General features: G+C 40.9%; 1 protein-coding gene across 3 annotated transcripts; it reads right to left on the bottom strand.

The window, feature by feature from the left end:
* Positions 1–924: 924 nt before the first annotated feature.
* Positions 925–20,915, bottom strand: vrk3 (VRK serine/threonine kinase 3). 3 transcript variants are annotated; one of them, XM_080764658.1, is made up of 16 exons: positions 20,776–20,915; positions 18,927–19,141; positions 17,642–17,764; positions 16,256–16,375; positions 15,489–15,677; positions 12,268–12,411; positions 10,922–10,968; positions 9,377–9,443; positions 8,982–9,066; positions 7,218–7,317; positions 6,200–6,292; positions 5,189–5,321; positions 3,595–3,712; positions 3,324–3,382; positions 2,258–2,394; positions 925–2,071 (listed from the first exon to the last, which is right to left on the bottom strand). In XM_080764658.1, the coding sequence occupies exons 2-15, from the start codon at positions 19,138–19,140 to the stop codon at positions 2,258–2,260; spliced, it is 1,629 nt and encodes a 542-aa protein (XP_080620784.1). In that variant the 5' UTR covers position 19,141; positions 20,776–20,915; the 3' UTR covers positions 925–2,071. The 3 variants fall into 3 exon arrangements, with proteins under 3 accessions (XP_080620784.1, XP_080620786.1, XP_080620785.1); XM_080764660.1 differs by having other exon boundaries at positions 20,800–20,886; XM_080764659.1 differs by having other exon boundaries at positions 925–2,394.
* Positions 20,916–21,181: the final 266 nt, after the last annotated feature.

Below are 21,181 nucleotides of genomic sequence, written 5' to 3'. Positions count from 1 at the left end.
AACAAGTATTTTACTGTACCGGTGAATCTCAACCTTTTCCATTTCAATGACCCCCAGTTTGTGCCCTTTTTCTTTTCCCATCTCGACCCCAATATACACAGTAATATACTCCGTTTTAATTTAAAGGACAACTTTAGTTTCTTTCAACCAAGGTTCATGTTTTAGGTTATTATTAGAGAAACTAAAAGATGAGTGTTAATTTTCTTTCATGTGTTGCTTTCTTTCGTTTTAGCTGTTTTTGACAGGGGGGGGGGCATTCGAGCATGGGGCTAAATATGTATTTATATATATATATAACATTGTATGGTGATTTATTTTTGTATTATTTACTATAGTCCTAATATACCCCAGGAAATTACATCTGGCCACAGAAGATCACAGGATCTACTGAATGTGATCTACCTACTGGGGGAAGGCTTATACTGTGTGTATAGGCTCAATATGTCAGTTTGTCACATTCAATAGATCCTGTTATCTAATGTGGTCAGATGTAATTTCTTGGGGTTTATTAGGACTATAGTAAATAATAAAATAATAAATCGCCATAATATTTTGTAAAACAATACATATTTAGCCCCATGCTCGAATGCCCCCGCCCCCCTGTCAAAAACTGCTAAAATACCCAAAACAAAAGAAAGCAGCAAATGAAAGAAAATTAAGACTCACCTTTTAGTTTCTCTAATAACAACCTAAAACATGAACCTTGGTTGAAAAAACCCAAAGTTGTCCTTTAACTCTGGGTTCTCTCAGAGACCCGTCACAGTCCATTTGGACTCCTGCATGGTCCCTAGACCCCATGTATGACCTATTCTAGTGATCTATGGTCAGGATATAGTGCTACATGTACTGTACAAACTGTACAGTACATTTATATGTACTATTCATGCAAGCAGTGTGGGACACGACCAGACAAACATAAGAACGTATATTCATGTAAAACATTTTAATCTTAACATCACAGCAATAGCAGAAAAAAACACTCGTTTAAAATTCAAAAAAATAACTTTGTAACTTCAATAACACTAATGAACCATAAAATCACCACAAATTAAATGTTACACCCAACGGTCCTATTAATGGGTTTAGTGAATAGTGCATGACATTATGGAGTATTAAAACATTGATGCATTAACCAAACCTGCCCCTCACGCAGTAAAGTGACAATACACTCTAGCCTGTGCGACGAATCACCATAAACAAGTTAGAAAAAAAATATCTAACAGTATTCATTCTTCACAATACTTTACATTCTGCTGACATAGAACAGTTATTCTCAACCTTTTTATTCCAAGGACCACCACCAGTTTGATGACTGCAAAGCCCCATTGGTACCACTTACTTACTCTACACATCTCAATGACCTAATCTACACGTGTACAGAATGGTTGCATATGCTGTACAGTGTACACTCTCAGAGTTATAGAACCGTAAGTGTCCATTTTGGTTCCATTTGTGCATTCTCAGAGTTAGAGAACCGTGAGGGTTCAATTGGTTCCATCTGTAGTATACTCTGAGGTCTTCCATGCTGCGTCCTTATGCCTAAACATTTTAGGGCCATTTCTGTTTTTAACTATTTTGAAAAACATTTAAAACGGTAAGAATAGCCAATCGACAGGTTGTGAGCTTGCTATTTTAACTATTTTTGTAAAAACAAAATGTAAAAATGCCGAAAAGGTTTAGGCCCAAGATAGGGCCCTCAGAATTAGAGATATGCCAGTGGCCACCCATGGCTGATGGTCCCCGAACCTGATGTTTGACACCAGTGACATAAATAGTGACATAATGTCATGCCATAACCTAGCCTGTGTTCACTATGCAACTATAATATTCCATAAAATCGATGGCTATACATAATGAACATAAATGGAAGCACAATTATCTGGACGGCAACAACACACTTGATGTTCAAGTTTCATGCACGTGTTTTAGGCTGATGTGTAGAACGTAGGCTTTGCCGTTTTGAAGGAACATTAAGCCTGTCATGTTATAAAGACAGCTAGTGCTTCATTGAAATATAAATGGGTTCCGTATCCTGCCAATAAGCACACGCCATCTGCTCCACAAGTTGAGACTTGAAACAAGAAAAACAACAAAAAAACATCCAAAAATAAACACCAACATCCATAAAATAGCCGATAAAATATCAGGATGCAGCACATTGTTAGGTGTGTTTGTATTTTTAGCGGGTGATTTGTTGACATAAAAAACTGTTCTCGGTTATTGTGTGTGTGTGTGTGTGTGTGTGTGTGGGTCTCACTTAGAAATGTAGCTTTTGTTCCAGCGACCCCCCCAGCTGCAGCAATGCTCCACTAAGCCCCGCCTTCAGCCCAGTGTAGTCTGGTGTCTCCGAATAGTCCAGAGCCATCACAGACGTCAGATAGGTCTGCAGAGCAGCTACACGCACACAGACAGACACAGACACAGACACAGACACAGACACACACAGACACAGTCAGGTTCTCCTCTAGACTGTGGAACCATTGGCACACTTGTCTGTATGGTCTTCTAAGCAAACTCTGGAACTCTTTTTATTGTATATTTCTTTTTCTATTCTTTTTATTTATGAAGTTGTTTGTACTACAAAAACACTGGTCAAACATTGGCCAAATTGTCAAATAAATAAGAAGCAAAAAATAGAAGAAAATAGCCGATCTACAAGCTCACGCCTTGCAGCAATATTTATCTGTGGAACTGAGACAAACAAATTGGAACGCCTCGACTCTTACATTTCCAAGCGCTTGTCAGAGTGGGGTGGGGGTCCCTAGTTCAAATAGGAATCTTTTTGGGGGTCACAGACTGAAAAGGTGAGAACCACTGATATAGGCAAAGCGAACACCTTGTAAAACTACCAAATGTGGAATGGCCGACACCTTCCATCAAAGGATGTAAATCATGTAAATCATGGCACCTTGGCTGGTAATCCAGTCTGGCAGTGTGCCGCGAGTTCGACTCCCGATCCCGACGGCCTTTACTGCGTGTCACCCCCCCATCTCTCTCCCCATTTCCTGTCAGCCTACTGTGTATACCTATCCCTCTATAAAATAAAATAAAATAAAGCCACAAAAGAAAGAACTGGCCTGCCATTCCCATAGAAAAGAGGTGCCATTCACTGCCGCCGTTCATCCCTTTTTCTCCTTTGTACATAACAGTGTTTTATTGTTAATTGTTTATGCTATGTTGATGAATTGAATACATTCCCCATGCCTTTTTTTGTGCGTTATACTTTTAGCCTAAATGTCTTACTGTACTATGCCGTTTACATTTCTGACTAATAAAGCATTGATTGAATCAATCAAATAAATAAATGCATATTTTAAACTCACCCGAAACTCTCTTCTTCCCAAAGCAGTGACTCAAGAGTGCAGAGACGTCATCCATGTACCTAAAATATAAAGGAGCGTTTAACCACTTAAAACCCATTATATTGTGTACACGACGAATACCAAAGATAGCCAAGCTACAAGCTCCGAAACACGCTGTGACGCAAGCTGTATATGTGACTATCTTCCTTTACCGTTTCTGTACATTTTTGTCTCTCTCGTTTTACGGCATCAGTCCATGAATGCTATACCGTTACACAACTCGTATTCTCACCTGTGTTTTTCTTTGGCTATCTGGTCAGCGTTGGTCAAGGCCGTCCACGGCAGTGTTCCTGTGTGCCAGCGGAGCAGACAGTAGCCCAGAGACTGCAGGTCGCTGCGTCGAGATGGCCCTGCAAGATGTTTTGACTGATATTAACCTGCAGTGCACAGCATGCTGTACCTAGAAGACATTCTGCTTAGAAGGTGGACAGCTATAGAGCGTCGCAGTCCCGCCCCCCTCGAGAGACCCGGAAAAGAAATCCCCGTTAATTTTCCTCATAGACTTATCAGAAAAGTATTTACCGGTATTTAAAGACGTTTACGCCGCGGACAAAGACAACTCTTGTCGTGACAAATCATGACAACAAAAACTCGGGCCAAACAAAGAATTAGAAAGTAGAAAGAAACGGCAGGTTACGACACTTTTTTGGTTGTTTTTCTTCTTTATAATTATTTGTTTGGTCCAAAATATTGTGTGTGTTGTCGTGATGGTTTGTCACGACAAGAGTTGGCTTCGTACGACGCTTAAAAAAGGTCTTTAAATAAATAAGTTTTGAAATGTTTATGGGAAAAATGCATTGGGATTCATTTCCTGGGCGTTGTCATGAAAGGGGGCGGGACTGCGACGCTCTATAGTCCTGTGTCTGTAAACAGTGAAACTAGTTATTCTTGATTGCGACCATAGGTCGCATTTTCCGCTAGTCAAGCCTCCAAAGCCCTCCATATATGGTCACGACTTGTGACATCACGCCTCCATGGTCACGCCTCGTGACAACACGCCTCGTGACACGTCACGCCATCATATACAGTATGGCCATCTCCATATATGAAGATCACAACACTGACCTCATCTAACCCTAGATGAGGTCAGTGTTGTGATACATGGAGAAGACTGGATCACCTAGATCTGCATATATGGAGCCGGCCAGCAACTCTACATCGGACCTCAAACCCTTAGATCTCCATATATATAAACTGCCTCCCCCCTGGTTGGAATAACGTGTTCCTTCCACGCGCCAACCAGGGAAACTCCCCCCTGTCAGGTGTAAAGGAGCAACTTGGACACTCAGGCATGAAGGAAGCATGAGTTCAAGTCCGTTGCTCTCCCCTTGTCCCCCATATATGGGGACTAGGTTGGTGGAGGGTGTGTAGAGCCCAGGATCACATTGACACAGGGGTGAAAAATGGGTTACAAAATCGTGGGATAAAAAATATATGAAAAAAAAAAAGGATCTCCATATATGGAGCTGACCTGTTCTGACATTCCATATGTTGTTCCTACCCCACCCGTCCTTCCTGTTCTGACATTCCATATTATGTTGATGACATAATCAAACCCTGAACACTCAAGACACGCTCCATATATGGCCAGTACAGAATTCATTCCATATGTTGATCTGACCCCTCCCCATGCCAAAGCGCCAGCGCTCGCCCAGCAGTCTGCCGTCACCCTGGCGGATGCGTGTACGCAACCTCGCCCTATAGGAGTGTTCTAGAATGTAGACACCCGGGCACCCCACTCTGCTGGGGGTCTTTGAACCAGGGCCTTGTGTGGCTTATTGCTTTAACGTACACAGATATGACAGCATGACTCTTGTGAGACTGACCTGCTCCCTTATGGGAGTCCAGACTAATGAACTCCATTGCACCCTCGTGTAGTGTTCGACTGGCCTCGCGGTACTCCACATGCTGCCCACCAGGGCAGTACCGGAACGCATGGCAGTATCCTGCAAGGTACACCTACAGTACACACACACAAGATCACAAAGAATGTCAAATAATCGGTTTATGCCAATACATAATCAGACATTATTCGAGTCGATCTAACAGCTAAATAGACCGGCTAGATATATGTTTTTAAATAGTTCAGTTCATGCGTTTATTTTATATTTACTTGTTTGCTTGATTGTATTGTATGTATAATTAAAGTTAAATGTTCTTTTCATGTTGGAAGTTTTAAAGATATGTACTTCATTTTAATGTTTGTCTATCTAAAGATGGAGGGGGGGGGGGTCGTGTTCCAGGGGGGGGTCCCCACTCCCCAGCAAAAGTAGTTAATTTAGCATCAGTCATCGTAACCACTTCATGCAAAATAGCAGATCTACAAGCTCACAGCAGTCACTTCATGCAGCAATGCAAGCTTGTACATCTGCTATTTTGGAACTTTCTCAAAATATATAGAAATGCGTCCCTGGCAAAACCTTTTCAGGTGGGTGTCCGTGGCCAAATGCATATAAATTTTGGGTGGACTTTCACATGAACAAGTTTGAGAACCACTTGTTCTAAGACCGTTTAACCCATTTAGGGCGGGAACCCCTTTTGGTGTTTTAAACAGTATGTTATAATTTAGCTATTGAAAAATAGCAGATCTACAAGCTCATAGCACGCCACCGAGTGGCGCACCACGAGCTTTTGCTATTTTTGAAAAATCGTAAAAATGTGGCGCAAATCTTTGAATATGTATTCTTTCAAAGTGAATGTTTTTAACTCAGGCCTAAATGTGCGGTCAGGATCAGCATCTGACTAAAATAAATCATGGCATCAGTCTGGCTCTGAAGTCAATGCATACAGTTCAGTTTGGGATGTTCAGTTGTAACATGATGGAGAATATCTCTCACCTGTGAGTGCTCATCTAGCGTGATGTAGACGTTCTCTGCATGTATGTCCCCATGAACGTACTCATTGGAATGGATGTATTCCAGCACATCCAACTGTGAGGGCAAAACATGAACATAAAGGACACCATTCAATTAGCCTGGAACTCACCTATGCTTTATATGGCATAGGCAGCTCCCGGCAGGATCCGCCGGGAGAATATATGCAGCTGCACGACATGATACTAATTACTTAGAGCGACAGAGAGAGAGAGGAGCGTGTGTGTGTACATGTGTGCGTGTGTATGTCAATTTTACAAAGGTGCAGACAATCAGAAATCAGCAGAGAGTGAGCAATGTTTGCGCTACTCTATGCCGAATTGAAGTGGACTCAGACCCAGACTTTTTTTTTTCTCCCTGGAAATAAAAAACGTCTGGGTTTCCGAGGCTACCATTCAATGGCCTCACATTTTAGAGACATTAAGGGTGCAACAGTTCAATTGAACAAATCAAATTTAATTTAATTTACTCAGCCCTGATGAAGACCATAATAGGTCGAAACATGTCGGTTCAATAAAGTTTTCCTCCTTTTTAACATTGAGTGTGCCCGGATCTCCGCTTTGTTCTATGTGTGTTATCTCGATTGATCCCAGGAGCACCTTTTTACAATTTTTACATTATTTTATACCTGCACACCTCCTGAGCACCTGGTTGCTTCCTTGCCTCTGCCAAATCAATGTAATTGTTTGTTTGTTTTTTAACAATTGATTCTAATAAAATAACTGGTTTTGATAGTTCTTGTTGATTTGTTGATTTGAAAAAAAAAAACAGGAAAAAATGTGCTTCCCAGATTATTTAATTAATGGAAGATGAAAATGATAAAAATACAAAAAAACAGGAAAAAAATGTGCTTCCCAGATTATTTAATTAATGGAAGATGAAAATGATATGAAAACAAACTACCGGTGATCAATAAAGTTTCAGCCATAGTAGCCATGTGTCTTTAGCAGCCCTTCGGGTTAACAGCAGTACAGCAACTTACTATTGTACAGGCAAGATGAAGAATCACTTTCTCAGAGAGCAGCTCCTCATCCTCCATGCTAGACTGGAGAGGTTGGCCCATGTTGGGGAAAATCAGAAACCTAAAAACATAGAATATACATACAGTAAGGTTGTTAATGGTTATCACATTTTGGGCAAGTGGCTATTGCCGTTCTTAGCCCAAGGATTGTTTTTCGTGCAAAACAAGATGCTTGCAATCGATTCAGAATCATGAAAACCACCTAGTTTGACACGCCACATGCTACTTAACCCATTCTGACCGGGCACCCATTTTGGTGTTAGCATCATGTTATGCTTTACCTATTGAAAAATAGCAGATCTACAAGCTCATATCGCGCCACCGAGTGGCGCGATACGAGCTTGTAGGTCTGCTATTTTTGAAAAATTCGAAGAACGACTGACATTTTTAGAATCTGATCTCAGGTCAGAATGGGTTCATCAGACCAGTGTGTGTCCAGTGGAAACCTCGTATGAATCTGATCTCAGGTCAGAATGGGTTAAATCAGAATCAAATTTTGGCAATATGAGTTGCCTGATAGTATATTAATTGTACCATCATATTTTAGCATTTTTCCAATATGTTCCACCACTGGGATTATGTTGTTAATAACATAGTTATGAAAAAAAAACGCCAATGAGTTTCTGTTGCAATTTGTTTGAGGTTTTCATTAGATTGCCTTTTAGGGACCACTGCAATAGCTACAGTACCCGCCATGAGGCCTAACATGGGCTTGGTGTGTCACACCCTTTAACCCTGTGAGACCCAGCGTTGCTTTTCGGTAACATATATATTTTAATTAATTACTTAATTATTATAATTTTTTTCACCTAAACGTCATCAGTGATGTTCATAGCCATGCCATTGCAATGCCATTGGTCATGTAATTTGCATATAAATACCCCCCAGAGGCTGAATTTCACACAAATTAAAAATGTCTGGACGCAATTTTGAACAATTTTTAACCTTTAACCCTAATAAAAGTAAGTAAAATAATTGTAATATGTTTTTTTGTGATCATTAGAATGTCTAGAACATGTTTTATTCATTATTGTAAAAGATATCACCCAAATGTAAATTATTAATGTATTATATTATATATATTATGTGCATAACATTTTCATCTTTTTTTTTTTTTTTTTTACATAGTCCTAGTAGTACAAAGTAGTAGTATAAGGTTGAAATCTCTTTTTTGCAAGTAGAAATATATTCGGGTCTTACAGGGTTAAACATAAAAACTTTAAGCAGACAAACACCTCTCTCTCTCAAACCTGTATAGTTCGACGTCACAGCTTCTAAACATAAAAACATTAAGCAGACAAACACCTCTCTCTCTCTCAAACCTGTAGTTCGACGTCACAGCCTCTAAACATAAAAACATTAAGCAGACAAACACCTCTCTCTCTCTCAAACCTGTAGTTCGAAGTCACAGCCTCTAAACATAAAAACATTAAGCAGACAAACACCTCTCTCTCTCTAAAACCTGTAGTTTGACGTCACAGCCTCTAAACATAAAAACATTAAGCAGACAAACACCTCTCTCTCTCTCAAACCTGTAGTTCGACGTCACAGCCTCTAAACATAAAAACATTAAGCAGACAAACACCTCTCTCTCTCTCAAACCTGTAGTTCGACGTCACAGCCTCTAAACATAAAAACATTAAGCAGACAAACACCTCTCTCTCTCAAACCTGTAGTTCGACGTCACAGCCTCTAAACATAAAAACATTAAGCAGACAAACAAACCTGTAGTTATCTGCATGCAGACCAAAGCCCACACACGAAGGAATGCCAAGGAAATCCATCTTGAGGCGCTTCTTCCACTTGTCCACTAAAGACAGATCAATAGCATCAGATTGTCACTGTCGGGCAGAAACCTCTTATCTCCATATTCTAACCTTTTTTGTTTGTTAATTAATGCCCTACTTAATCATACTACAGCCTCTTTACCCAGTCACTTTGTTTAACCACATGAACCGTACCGTCCCTTTTCTGGTCATGTCATAATAATAGGGGAACATCGGGTGAAGTTTTGAATTATTATATAAAAGTATACACGAGGTTTCTTTTTGCGATGAAATCATATGGAGAAGAAGGACTCGTGTTAAAACACTGTGTCATCAGTAAATGGTGAGTGTTACCAGATGAAGGTTTTGCAGCTCTCTGCAGGAAATTCTGCTCATTGAAGATTCGCCCGTCTTTAGCTCCCTAAGGGAACAGAGACAGCCATTCACTTTTAATTATACTGTATACATATTGCCTTGGCATCACAATACATCAGAAGATCAGGAAAATAAAAATAAAAGATATGTGAATTACATAGGTTTACAAATAAAAAAGTAGAAAGCTAAGACAAATTTCAAAATGATCTAAAAAATAGTTACATATCGTGGGGGTCTGTATGCTCACTAAGGTTTTTAAACGACTCAAGGGTACCAATGTGGTCCGTTTCAAATGTCGTTTGCAGGTTATTCCATGTATTAGGGGCCACAGAAGCCAAAAGCAGATCTACCAAGTTCAGAGCTAACTTTTGGTACCTTGGATTTGGGGAAACCACTTGACCGGGTGTGGTGGTATAGGGCTCAGAGTCCCACTTCAGAGAAGATGAGATGTATTTAGGACAATCTCCAAGCGTGGCTTCATGGCTTTTAAATATTAGAAAGTGATATCGCTTTAACCCATTCTGAACGGGAACCCATTTTGGTGACAAACATCATGTTATGCTTTAGCTATTGAAAAATAGCAGATCTACAAGCTCATAGCGCGCCACCGAGTGGCGCGCTACGAGCTTGTAGGTCTGCTATTTTTGAAAAATCGAAGAACGACTGTGACATTTTTTAGAATCTGATCTCAGGTCAGAATGGGTTAATCAGACCAGTGTGTGTCCAGTGGAAACCTCGTATGAATCTGATCTCAGGTCAGAATGGGTTAAAGGCCAATGATGCTCAGCGATGCCAAACAATTATAATAACCTTCAGTCTGCTTTCCATCAAAGTGCCTCCTTACTTAACTTTCCCCCCTAAACTCAACTTGGCCATTAACCCATTAAGACCTGAGACCAGATTCTGAAAAACATTTCTATATATGCGTCAGTGGTTCTCAAACTATTTCATGTCAAGAACCCCAAACATTAACTGTATTTGGCCGGCAGGCCCCCATCTGTATAATGTTTTGTACCAGGGACCCCCCCAGAAGCAAAGAGATACAAGTTAAAAATGTTCGCTGTGAATATATATTCAGAAATGTACAAATTTACACGCTATGAGCTTGTAGATCTGCTATTTTTCAACAATTATAGTTTCATAAAATGGTTAAAAGTGGTTAAAAGCTATGAGGTGACACAGACACTTCCTCAGGTCTAAACAGGTTAAATAATTTATGATGACGTTTATTTAATAACCTAAATATTTTTTTTAAATCACACCCGTGTGAACTGAGTAGTGCAACTCCCCCCCCCCTCTCTCATTAGCAGGCAACAGTGCAGCACTATCTCTCTGTCTCTGTTTCTGGCACAACAGCGCCACTTTTGCCCCTACTGCTACTCATAGTCACATATAGGTTAAAGTCACATAGGTTAAAACACAGACATTGCTGTTTCCTTGGAGCGGTTGCACCACTCAAAAAGTCCTAATTCATTGACTGAAACAGGGCACTCCAATCAAGTGATACCTTCTGAATGAACTTACCAGTTTGAGGACATGGCTTGAACCCTTAGAACCAGACACCGATGCGACTGGGGAGGGGGGGGGGGAAACATGAAGACGTGTGTGATATGTAATGTAGGACGAAGGCAAGTGTTGAGAAAAACAATACAAAATACATGGGCAACTGGCGGCCCCCGCCTTCACTTAATATATCAATATTATCCAAATATTGATATATTATGTATTTCAGCTGTTACAATTGAATGACTTTAAATTACTTCTGTCTATATTAGTAGCTGAATGACTAGTATTAGAATTTTATGTTTTATGTTATGTCCAATGTATTTGCATTTAAGTTCAGTAAAGTGACCTAAAACTGCATTTGAAATTAAATAAACATGTTACTTTTCAGGATTCCATTTCCAATTCAAACTCTAAGTGGCCCTCTGGTGTGGATGTGGCACTATAGTGGCCCTCTCCATTTTCAAAGTTTCCCACGCCTGACATATTGTAAGCTACACACAAATTATTTAGATGACAAACTAATAGAAATCTCTCACGCATGTCAAATTATTACAAATACCGGACATTAGCATGATCGTGCAAAGTAAAGGCGGTGTGACTTACACCCAGAGTTGGAGATACTAATACTTTTTTCGGGGTCTGTAAATCTAACCAAATGGACCCTTAGAGGTCTGTAACTCTGAGTGTATAGATGGAACCAAATCGACCCTCCATTTGTACTCTGACTTAAAGGACCACTTCACCACTTTTCTTCATATACATAATAGGTCCTCACTAATAATCATGAAAAAATGGTGCAATCTTTTTCTACTCAGATGTCTGTGTCTCATAGGAGGGCTGTGGGCAGTTCAGAAACCGTCTTCCAGTGACATCATCGATGGGGAATACAAGCTAATGGAAACTGCAGGCTTTCTAGTCCTGAAAAGTGGCAATGCGAAAATGGAAGCCATCGTTCTCACGATAATGAAAATCTAAACATTTTTGTAAAAAAAATCTTCTTAATGATGATGTCACTGGAAGACGGTTTCTAAACTGGCCACAGCCCTCCTATGAGACACAGACTGGGTAGAAGAAAATCGTGCCATTTTATCATGATTATTAATGAGGAAGATAGGTTGAAAAGTGGTGAAGTGGTCCTATAAATTGACATTGAGGATTTGACCGTGCAGTTTGGGGGTCCCAGATGCCGTGTTTCGAGATGTTACAAGTGAGCCCACCCAGCTGATCCCGAACAAGGTTGAGAGAATCACTGCCTTATGCAAGAAGGCAGAGAATCACTGCCTTATGCAAGAAGGCAGAGAATCACTGCCTTATGCAAGAAGGCAGAGAATCACTGCCTTATGCAAGGGGGCAATTATGCTCACCTTCATAGAAGAGTTCTGTGGCGCTCTGGCTCAGCAGCTTCATCAGCCTCCACTTCCTGCCTGTGGTGTCGGTGAGCTCCTCCCCTTCCTGTAGCGGCTCCAGAGCGTTCACGCTGCGCTTGTTCTTCTTGGCCTTCCCTTTGCCTGTGGCCAACATGACAGCCAATCACAATCTGCCTTGTGTTAACATGACGGTCAAATCACAGCCAACATGTGTTAACATGACAGCCAATCACAGCCAACATGTGTTAACATGATGGCCAATTAACATGACGCATAGATTAGCGCAAACGTCGATCACTCTCTGCTGATTTCTGATCGTCTGCACCTTTGTTAAATTGATGCACAGTCGCACACACACTCCTCTCTCTCGCTTTAATTAATTAGTCTCATGTCGCGCAGCTGCATCTAGATTATCCCGGCGGATCCTGCCGGGAGCTGCCTATAGCCAAATTCCAATACCCCAAATCTCGGCCACTCGCTCACTCACACTCGCTCACTCCAGCATGGTGGTGTTACGGTGAAATTGGTGACCTGCTGAAATAATGTGAAAATCACATAATGTCAGTGTCCGAATGAAAATCGTTGCAGTTTGTTCATTAGCAAAGTTCAACCTAGCGGTATTCAGGCCACATATTTAAAGACCTCCATGTAGTTGTGTGAAGTCCACAAGATGGTAACATATTTCGGCAGGTCACCAATTTCACCATACTTTGCCATGCTGTAGTGACCGAGTGTGAGTGAGCGAGTGGCTGAGATTTTGGGTATTGGAATTTGGCTTATGCCATAGAAAGCATAGGAAGACCCATCAGAGTGACACCTACATAAGTAAACGTCACTCCATGTGTATTGGACATCACATCACCATAATCACTGAGCATAATCAGATGGTAAGCAATAATAAACAAAATAAGCCCAAGGTAAAACATTTCATCATACCATATTTCATCAGTCATAATTCATAATTCATAGCAAATAAATAATGAATCATGAAGCAAATGTTCAAATGGCTTCGACATACCGGCCCCTAATTGACCATATATATTTTTTTATTTATTTTTTATCCCACGATTTTGTAACCCATTTTTCACCCCTGTGTCAATCATCTAATGTGATCCTCGGCTCTACACACCCTCCACCAACCTAGTCCCCATTGGGGGACAAGGGGAGAGCAACGGACTTGAACTCATGCTTCCTTCATGCCTGAGTGTCCAAGTTGCTCCTTTACACCTGACAGGGGGGAGTTCCCCTGTTGGACGTAGCGCGTGGAAGGAACACGTTATTCCAACCAGTTCCTTTCCCCTCCATCAGGCGCCCTAATTGACTATTAAAGGATCAAAAGGTCCTTGGTGACAATATTCAAAAAGTGTTCATCTTATTTGGAAAAATAAACTCCAAGTTCATCTTTTTAGGCACAACCGGGGCAGGACACCAGTGAGTGTGGAGTTCCGTAACTTTTCAGGAAATTAAATCTCCTTAAAGGGTAAGACCACTTTTTTTGAGGTTTGGGTTGTGTAGTTACTTTGCAATGATGCAACTCCAAATGTGGACAAGAAATAAAAAAATTAACTGCTCCAGTGATTAGAAATTGATAATTCAAAATATGCTCCTCATTGACTTACATTGTAGCTAAAACAGCTCTCAAAGTCACTCTTTTAGTACGTAAACAAACACAAACAAAGTTGATTCAGACAATATAGAGCATCACCAAAACTCATGTAGTTTTATTTTTTCATAAAAATGTTATATTCCTGTTGATTTTACTATTTGAAGATCTGGATCCGGATCCACGGATCCAGTCCGGGTTTTCTTCCCAATAAAATTGACAAATCAACAGGAATCTAACATTTTTATGAAAAAATAAAACTACATGAGTTTTGGTGATGCTCTATATTGTCTGAATCAACATTGTTTGGGTTTGTTTACGTACTAAAAGAGTGACTTTGAGAGCTGTTTTAGCTACAATGTAAGTCAATGAGGAGCAATTTTAAATTATCAATTTCTAATCACTGGAGCAGTTATTTTTTATTTCTTGTCCACATTTGGAGTTGCATCATGGCAAAGTAACTACACAACCCAAACCTCAAAAAAAGTGGTCTTACCCTTTAACATGTATTTTAAATACTAGTTTGAGCGATTCAAATACTCTTTAATCTTAGAATATTGTCGGTGTCGGGCAGAAAGCTGCTCCTGAAAAGTCACAGTTTGACATTATGAGGTTTCCATAAACAATAATAATAATAATACATTTTATTTATAACGCACTTTACATTTGAAGCAAATCTCAAGGCATTGAACCCCTACCATGAAATGTTCTATGAGCAGGGCCTGGCTGTAAACAAGTTCTTGAGCTTAGTCCAGTTACGCTGGGTAAACATAGTAACTTTCTTTCTTTCTTTCCACCCGACAGAGACAATATCTATCATTATTACATGGCTTGGTTGAATGCTTGATTCTGATTGGTCAATCGCCTAATTCATTGGTCTGTTATTTCTTGATAACAGACCGCTCCGCTCTATAACAGGCCAATGCCTAATCAAACCCTCGGAGCACCTGCTGTGCTCCGCTGATTTACTGCTGTTTCCAACATGACAACGATGTAAACACACACACACAGTGTCATTTACAGCTAAACATTGCTCTCAAAAATGTTTTTGAAAACATTTGAGCGAGAAATAGACGAAACAGTACCCGAAAATGGATTCCATTTGATCAACTAACCCACTTCCTTGTTTTCCGACTGTGCTGCAGCTGGGAATACTTTCATTACCAAGCTAGGAAATACGAGTCGTTTTGTTGTGCTTTGGGTCAATTTATTAATTTATGTACCTTCAGGCTGATTAACCACCTCCGCTGTCGCGTCAGCGATTTATCTACAAACAATGACCACTCAGCCATACATTATCCCTTACATACTGTACGGCTAGACCAGTCACATGGATAAGGGTTATGCCAGATTTATACTCGCTGTCACACAGATAAATAAGCATGTAAATTCAACTGTTCGGTTGTGAGCTTGTAGATCGGGGCCATTTACGACTGTGTGACATCAGCGTGTGTATGCAAGTATACAGTATAAATCATGTTGGATTCTATGGAGTCTAAATGACTGAAAGGACAGTTGTGTGGTGGTGGTGGTGGTGGTGGTGGTGACTGAGAACTCTCAATGATGCAGCTTTCTGGAACTAAACATGACCAGAGAGTAAGTGTTTTTGGCTGACCTCTAGAGGGAGACCTGGAGCTGGGTGAGCACGGGAGCGATGTTGAAGACCTGGAGCTGGGTGAGCACAGGAGCGATGTTGAAGAGCTGTCTACGAGCATGTTCTCCTCGTTGCTGAATGTTCTTTCAGTCAGCTTCTGGTCTTCGTCCTGCTGCTTCAAACGTTTGAAGGGCCTTTCCTTTCCCATGACTGAAACACACACGGAATAAATAAGACCGCATGACTGAAAGTTTAATGACGATGTCTAGGTATTCTAAACATAATCTAAAAACGAAAACGTGCTGTATGTTGCATACAGCCAACCAATGGAAGAAATCACAGGCAGGCATTACCCTTTTTTACCCATTTCCGAGACCGTTCATTCAGGTTTATGGAAGACGCTTCTACTACACACGTATTATATTGCTAGATTGATCTACAAATGACTAATAACCGAAAATACTATCTTATCTACAAGCTGACGTGTTGTGAGCTTGTAGCGGTGGGCAACATGCTTTATAGAAGTGTCGATGTAGATTGGCTATTTTAATGGACGTGGTTTTATGAATGTGAAAATGTGTGTAGGGCTGCAACTATCTATTATTTTATTTCAATACTTTTTTCGATAAACCCTCAGGGCTCTATACTACTTTACTTTTTTGTTGTTAAAGTGGGGAAAGCTTTCGCTGAGAATAGCAGATCGACAAGCTCACAACGCGAACTTGTAAGCTTGTCGGTGCACCCCTAAATGTCTACGTGTTTTGCCTTTTATATTCGCTCGATCTCACCTGACCGAGGAGACCTTGAGAGTGAGACAGGTGGGGAAGATGACTCCAGAGCCGACTCCATCTCTTCTCTCAGGTTCCACGTGACCTTCCGAGGAGATGTGTGGGGCACGGTATAGCCATCTACAGCGAGGAAACACAAGAGCAAGTAATCAGCTCACACAGTCAATATCTTGCTTTCCTTTCACTGTTAATTAAAATAGGTCTAAACTGATATCTACCTATAAACAAGGAAATGTCTGTATGTCTGTACGAAGGAATACTGTGTCGAATTCATGTCGCTGCTCCTCACCGGCTGCACCAATGACTTTGGACAACTGACATGGCACAACAGACATTGACCATTACCTAATGGGAGGTCTTATCGAAGCCCTTTTTCACTTTATCAAAAAGTATTATTAGCGTTTTTTGGAAAATCTGTTTAACGTTTACCATCCATAAAGTTTTCGTCATGGACATGACGCCTCCAAAACCACATCTCTCCACAATTTAGCTGCAACACGTCACGCAGCCACAGAGGAGTATTATTTAGCAACTCAACATACTGTATAGCTCAACGTTAGCACTAGCAGCATGTTATTTACATATTGAGCAGGACACAGGACGAGCAAGCAGAGACGGGTCGAGCGTGCGAATGTGCGTGTGTGTGTGAGACACCCACTGATGGGATGCAAGCATGTGCGTACGTGTGTGTCGTATGTGTGTGTGTGTGTGTGTGTGTGTGTGTGTGTGTGTGTGTGTGTGTGTGTGTGTGTGAGAGAAAGAGAGACATCTGTGAGTCTAAGGAATACACAGAGCCCCGGGGGCCCCAGGGAATGCTTCGCTGACCACTTTGGGGTTCGCAGACCACCTGTCTAATAATAATATACATTTTCTGTCCATCCCAACTTCCCAAGCTCATCCCGTTTTGGTGTTTTAACCCATTCTGACCTGAGATCAGATTCATACGAGGTTTCCACTGGACACACACTGGTCTGATTGACCCATTCTGACCTGAGATCAGATTCTAAAAAATGTCAGTCGTTCTTCGATTTTTCAAAAATAGCAGACCTACAAGCTCGTAGCGCGCCACTCGGTGGCGCGCTATGAGCTTGTAGATCTGCTATTTTTAAATAGCTAAAGCATAACATGATGCTAAACACCAAAATGGGTTCCCGGTCAGAATGGGTAAACTAAGCATTATTTAGCTATTGAAAAATAGCAGATCTACAAGCTCATAGCACGCCACCGAGTGGCACGCTACGAGCTTGTAGGTCTGCTATTTTTTGAAAAATCGTGAAAATGTGGCACAAATCTTTGAATATATATTCTTTCAGAAGACTTTTTATTTACTTCGACGTCAGGCCTAAATGGGTTAACAACTCAGTTCAGTTTATTGGTTTCTTTTACCTGAAACGAGTGTGGATGCAACAGTGAAAGGAGACGTGGGAAGTGGAACACAGAAGGTGGGTTTCTCTTCATGGACGAGGCGAACAGAGCCACGGGTCTTCCGCAGGGGAGGACGGGTGCCGACTGGAAATACAGGAGAAGGAGCACATCACTATCGCTAGACAAGAGTGTAGCGGTCGGTCCGGGCACCTATAGGCCTGGTTTGAGTCCCGATCCTGACGACCTTTGGCGCGTGTCACTCCCCATCTCTCTCAACCCATTTCCTGTCAGCCTACTGTAATGTCGTCACTGTCAATAGAGCATCGCAGTCCCGCCCCCTTTCAGGACCACGAGGGCACCGGAAGAGAAGAAAAAAGGGCAGGGTACAACACCGTGTACACCTTTTTTGTGTAGTTTATTGTCATGATTTGTCAGGAGCCAAGTTGGCTTTGTCCGAGGCTTAAAGGGACACTTCACCCTTTTTGCAAAAATATATATGTTAATGACGTTTAGAAGCTTTAGATCACTTTCCTGGGGGTATTTGTGTGTGTAATATGTGGTTTTAGATATTTTAGATTGTAGCAGTGAGCCTGTTGTCTCTGATGTCATGGACACTGGTCTCACTACCTTCCTGGACTACAATTCCCATAATTCTTTGGTGCACTGCTCCTCCTTGTGGAAAGGGGGGAGAGCTGTCTTACTGAGACAAAATGTAGTCCAGGAAGGAAGTGAGCCCAGTGTCCATGACATCAGAGACAACAGGCTCACTGCTACAGTATAAAATATCTAAAACCACATATTACACACATAAAGACCCCCAGGAAAGTGTTCTAAAGCTCCTAAACGTCATTAACATATATTTTTTTGCAAAAAGGGTGAAGTGTCCCTTTAAAGGTCTTTAAATAAATACTTTCTGAAACGTCTGAAAATGAAATGGGGAATTCTCTTCCGGTGCCCTCGTGGGGGCGGGACTATAAAAGGCATAAATAGCCTAAAAAAAAGTAGTGTCGCACAAGAGTAGTGAAAATAGCCAATCTACAGACACAAGACAACGCATGGCGATGCGTTGTGTCGTGTCTGTAGATTGGCTATTTTCACTTTTTGTTTTTAATAACAACGAATGGAACGGTACTGGAGAGATGCCAGGTTTCCAGGCCAAACAGAAATTACATTCATATTATGTTTCCAATGTTAAAAACACAATTAATTGTTAATAGCAATTATTTGTAGGACAATAATTAATCGCCCTACAGCCCTACAGTATGCGTGACACGCGGCACACAACCACATAAATCAGTCCCATTACTTTCTAGTGCGGTGCCAGATGTGCTCGAGCTGCCTCCGTTGGGGTTGTGCATTGAGCTGCTGAACGTGGAATCACCCACTGGACCAGGAGCAGCGTCCACCGCTGGTCCAGGACTATCATCAACGGGACAGGGAATCTTCTCACCGCACGACGGACAGAACCGGAAATCGGGCTGCAGCTTTGTCCCGCAGTGGGGACAGAAGCTGAACGACATTCTGCAATGACATCATGGATTAGGTACGTAAGTACATTTTATTTATAGAGCATTTTTCACAGACATCGGGGTCACAAAGTGCTTAACGGCGCTCAAAGCAAAACGTGACAGTTAAACAATAAAGCAAGGAGACATAAAAAAAAACGAACAGTCGGCGATGGTAAAAATCAAGAAATCAATACAGGAAACAGGACCAGGTCACAATGGCCTGTCTGAAAAAGGTGGGTCTTTGAAAGTTTTTTGAAAAGGTCCACAGAGGCCAGTACAGGCCACAGATTTCAGGTGGTAGGGGAGGTCGTTCCATAGCCTGGGGGCGAAACAACTAGTAAAGGCTGATATATAATAGACCTTCTGGGAACGTAAGGTTGGAGCAGGTCACAAAGGGATGGGGGTGCCTGGCCATGGAGGGTACTGTGTCTGTGTGTGATTACAAGAATTAAAAAGTTGATTTACTGGGAGCAACTAGAACAAGATGGGTGTGATGTGACAGGATCTCCTTAACACGTTTAAGGTTTAGTAGCATGACAGTATAGGTTGTTTTGTTTTCTGGTCATTAAAGAGTTTAAATGCTTTTCCTTAGTAGGCCAGGGTGTTAATTTACGGAAAAACAAACACAAGAAACACAGAGAGCAATGATTATGTTGGCCATACTGACAACGTGGATTCACTCAAATCCACGTTGTGTGATGTCTGTCAAACCCAGGCTACTACAAACAAAATGCACAGCATCACTCTTATTCCCCCTCACCACCGAAAACTTGTAGTATAGTAGTATAAATGTAACAAAGTTGATTCTGATGTCCTATTCATAATCTTCCAAAATTATCGGTAGCAGAAAACTTAGAACGCACAGAATGTTAAGTGCAAACTGATTATGTTCTTCATTCATTCATTGGTTGCTATATCATTGTAAAATTATAATGTCAATTTTGAAGACATGAAATGTCTAGTTTTTTCCACTGTCACTTCCTTCTAGCTCTGCTTTCATAGCTCTAATGCCTTAATGCAACGGCAGCAAAGGGCATATAGGGCTATGGACCAGAGCTATCAAAAGGACCTAAAGGATGCTAACACAAACAGAAAAGGATGCTAACAAAGTATGAAATTAAATAGTAATCACAATAAGTTAACTATTAAAAAAACATTGTGATGAAATATTCGAGTCATATTACATTTGATGCATTTAGCAACAACAAATATTTAGTTGACAGCGCACCTCAATCTAACGTCGCAGTGTGGCTGTGTCGCCAACTCGCCCGTCAAAAAGAACAGATCTACAAGCTCACGACGCGTCGAGACGCAGGGCGTTGATAGCTTATAGATCTGTTCTTTTTTGACAAGCCAATCTTAGTTACCATAATAAAGCAGGAGCCGAGCTTTACCAAATTAAACAAATGTTTAGCAAATGACGCAAATAAAAAAATATGGATCCCGCCCGTGCCCTGTAACTATGTTGTAGATGAAGAACGTTCTTGATTCATTAATAACGTTATTTATTAATCCAAGAATCGATGACTTCAAGTTCAACAAACGTAGCATTAGCTTAGCAGACGTCAGCAAAGTATAGAGCATGTCAGCATAACAAACCCATTGTAGTAAATTGTGCAGTTTGTGAGAACATCATGGTCCACTAACTTTAGTCTGTGTTTAGCGTGTCACCTTGTCGCGTGGGAAACCAAGTCAAATAATCATACTATACGAACTAAAAACAAAAGAAAAACATTAAAAACATGCTCTGTCAAGTAAACAGCGTGCTGCGTCAAGGCTACTTCCGGTTCCCTGTACAAGTCCGGCAGATTTCAAAATAAAAGTGATGGAAAATAAGTACTCACATTTAGCTACTTGCAAAAATATATAAATAAATAGCAGATCTACAAGCTCACGCATTGTGAGCTTGTAGATCGGCTATTTTAAAATAGACAAAACGTATATAGGTCTGAATACTGTAGCCCATATGTTTTGTAATAATAATCTAAATCTGCAAAGTGATTGATTGATTGATTGATTGATTGATTGATTGATTGATTGATTGATTGATTGA

This window comes from Protomyctophum bolini (assembly GCF_963924005.1).
Source record: "Protomyctophum bolini genome assembly, chromosome: 1".
Classification (NCBI taxonomy): Eukaryota; Metazoa; Chordata; class Actinopteri; order Myctophiformes; family Myctophidae; genus Protomyctophum; species Protomyctophum bolini.
The sequence above is the reverse complement of the archived record's forward strand: the minus strand, read 5'-3'. Positions and strand labels throughout refer to the sequence as shown.

Bases quoted from the DNA above. Each gene is read 5' to 3' on its own strand.
- vrk3 (XM_080764659.1), bottom strand. From the start codon at position 19,140: ATGTCGTTCAGCTTCTGTCCCCACTGCGGGACAAAGCTGCAGCCCGAT. The intron at 9,067-9,376 runs GTAACACTCACC...ATCTGTCTTTAG, and splicing joins AGCTGCAAAACCTTCATCTG to TGGACAAGTGGAAGAAGCGC. The intron at 3,383-3,594 runs GTGAGAATACGA...TTTATATTTTAG, and splicing joins ATAGCCAAAGAAAAACACAG to GTACATGGATGACGTCTCTG.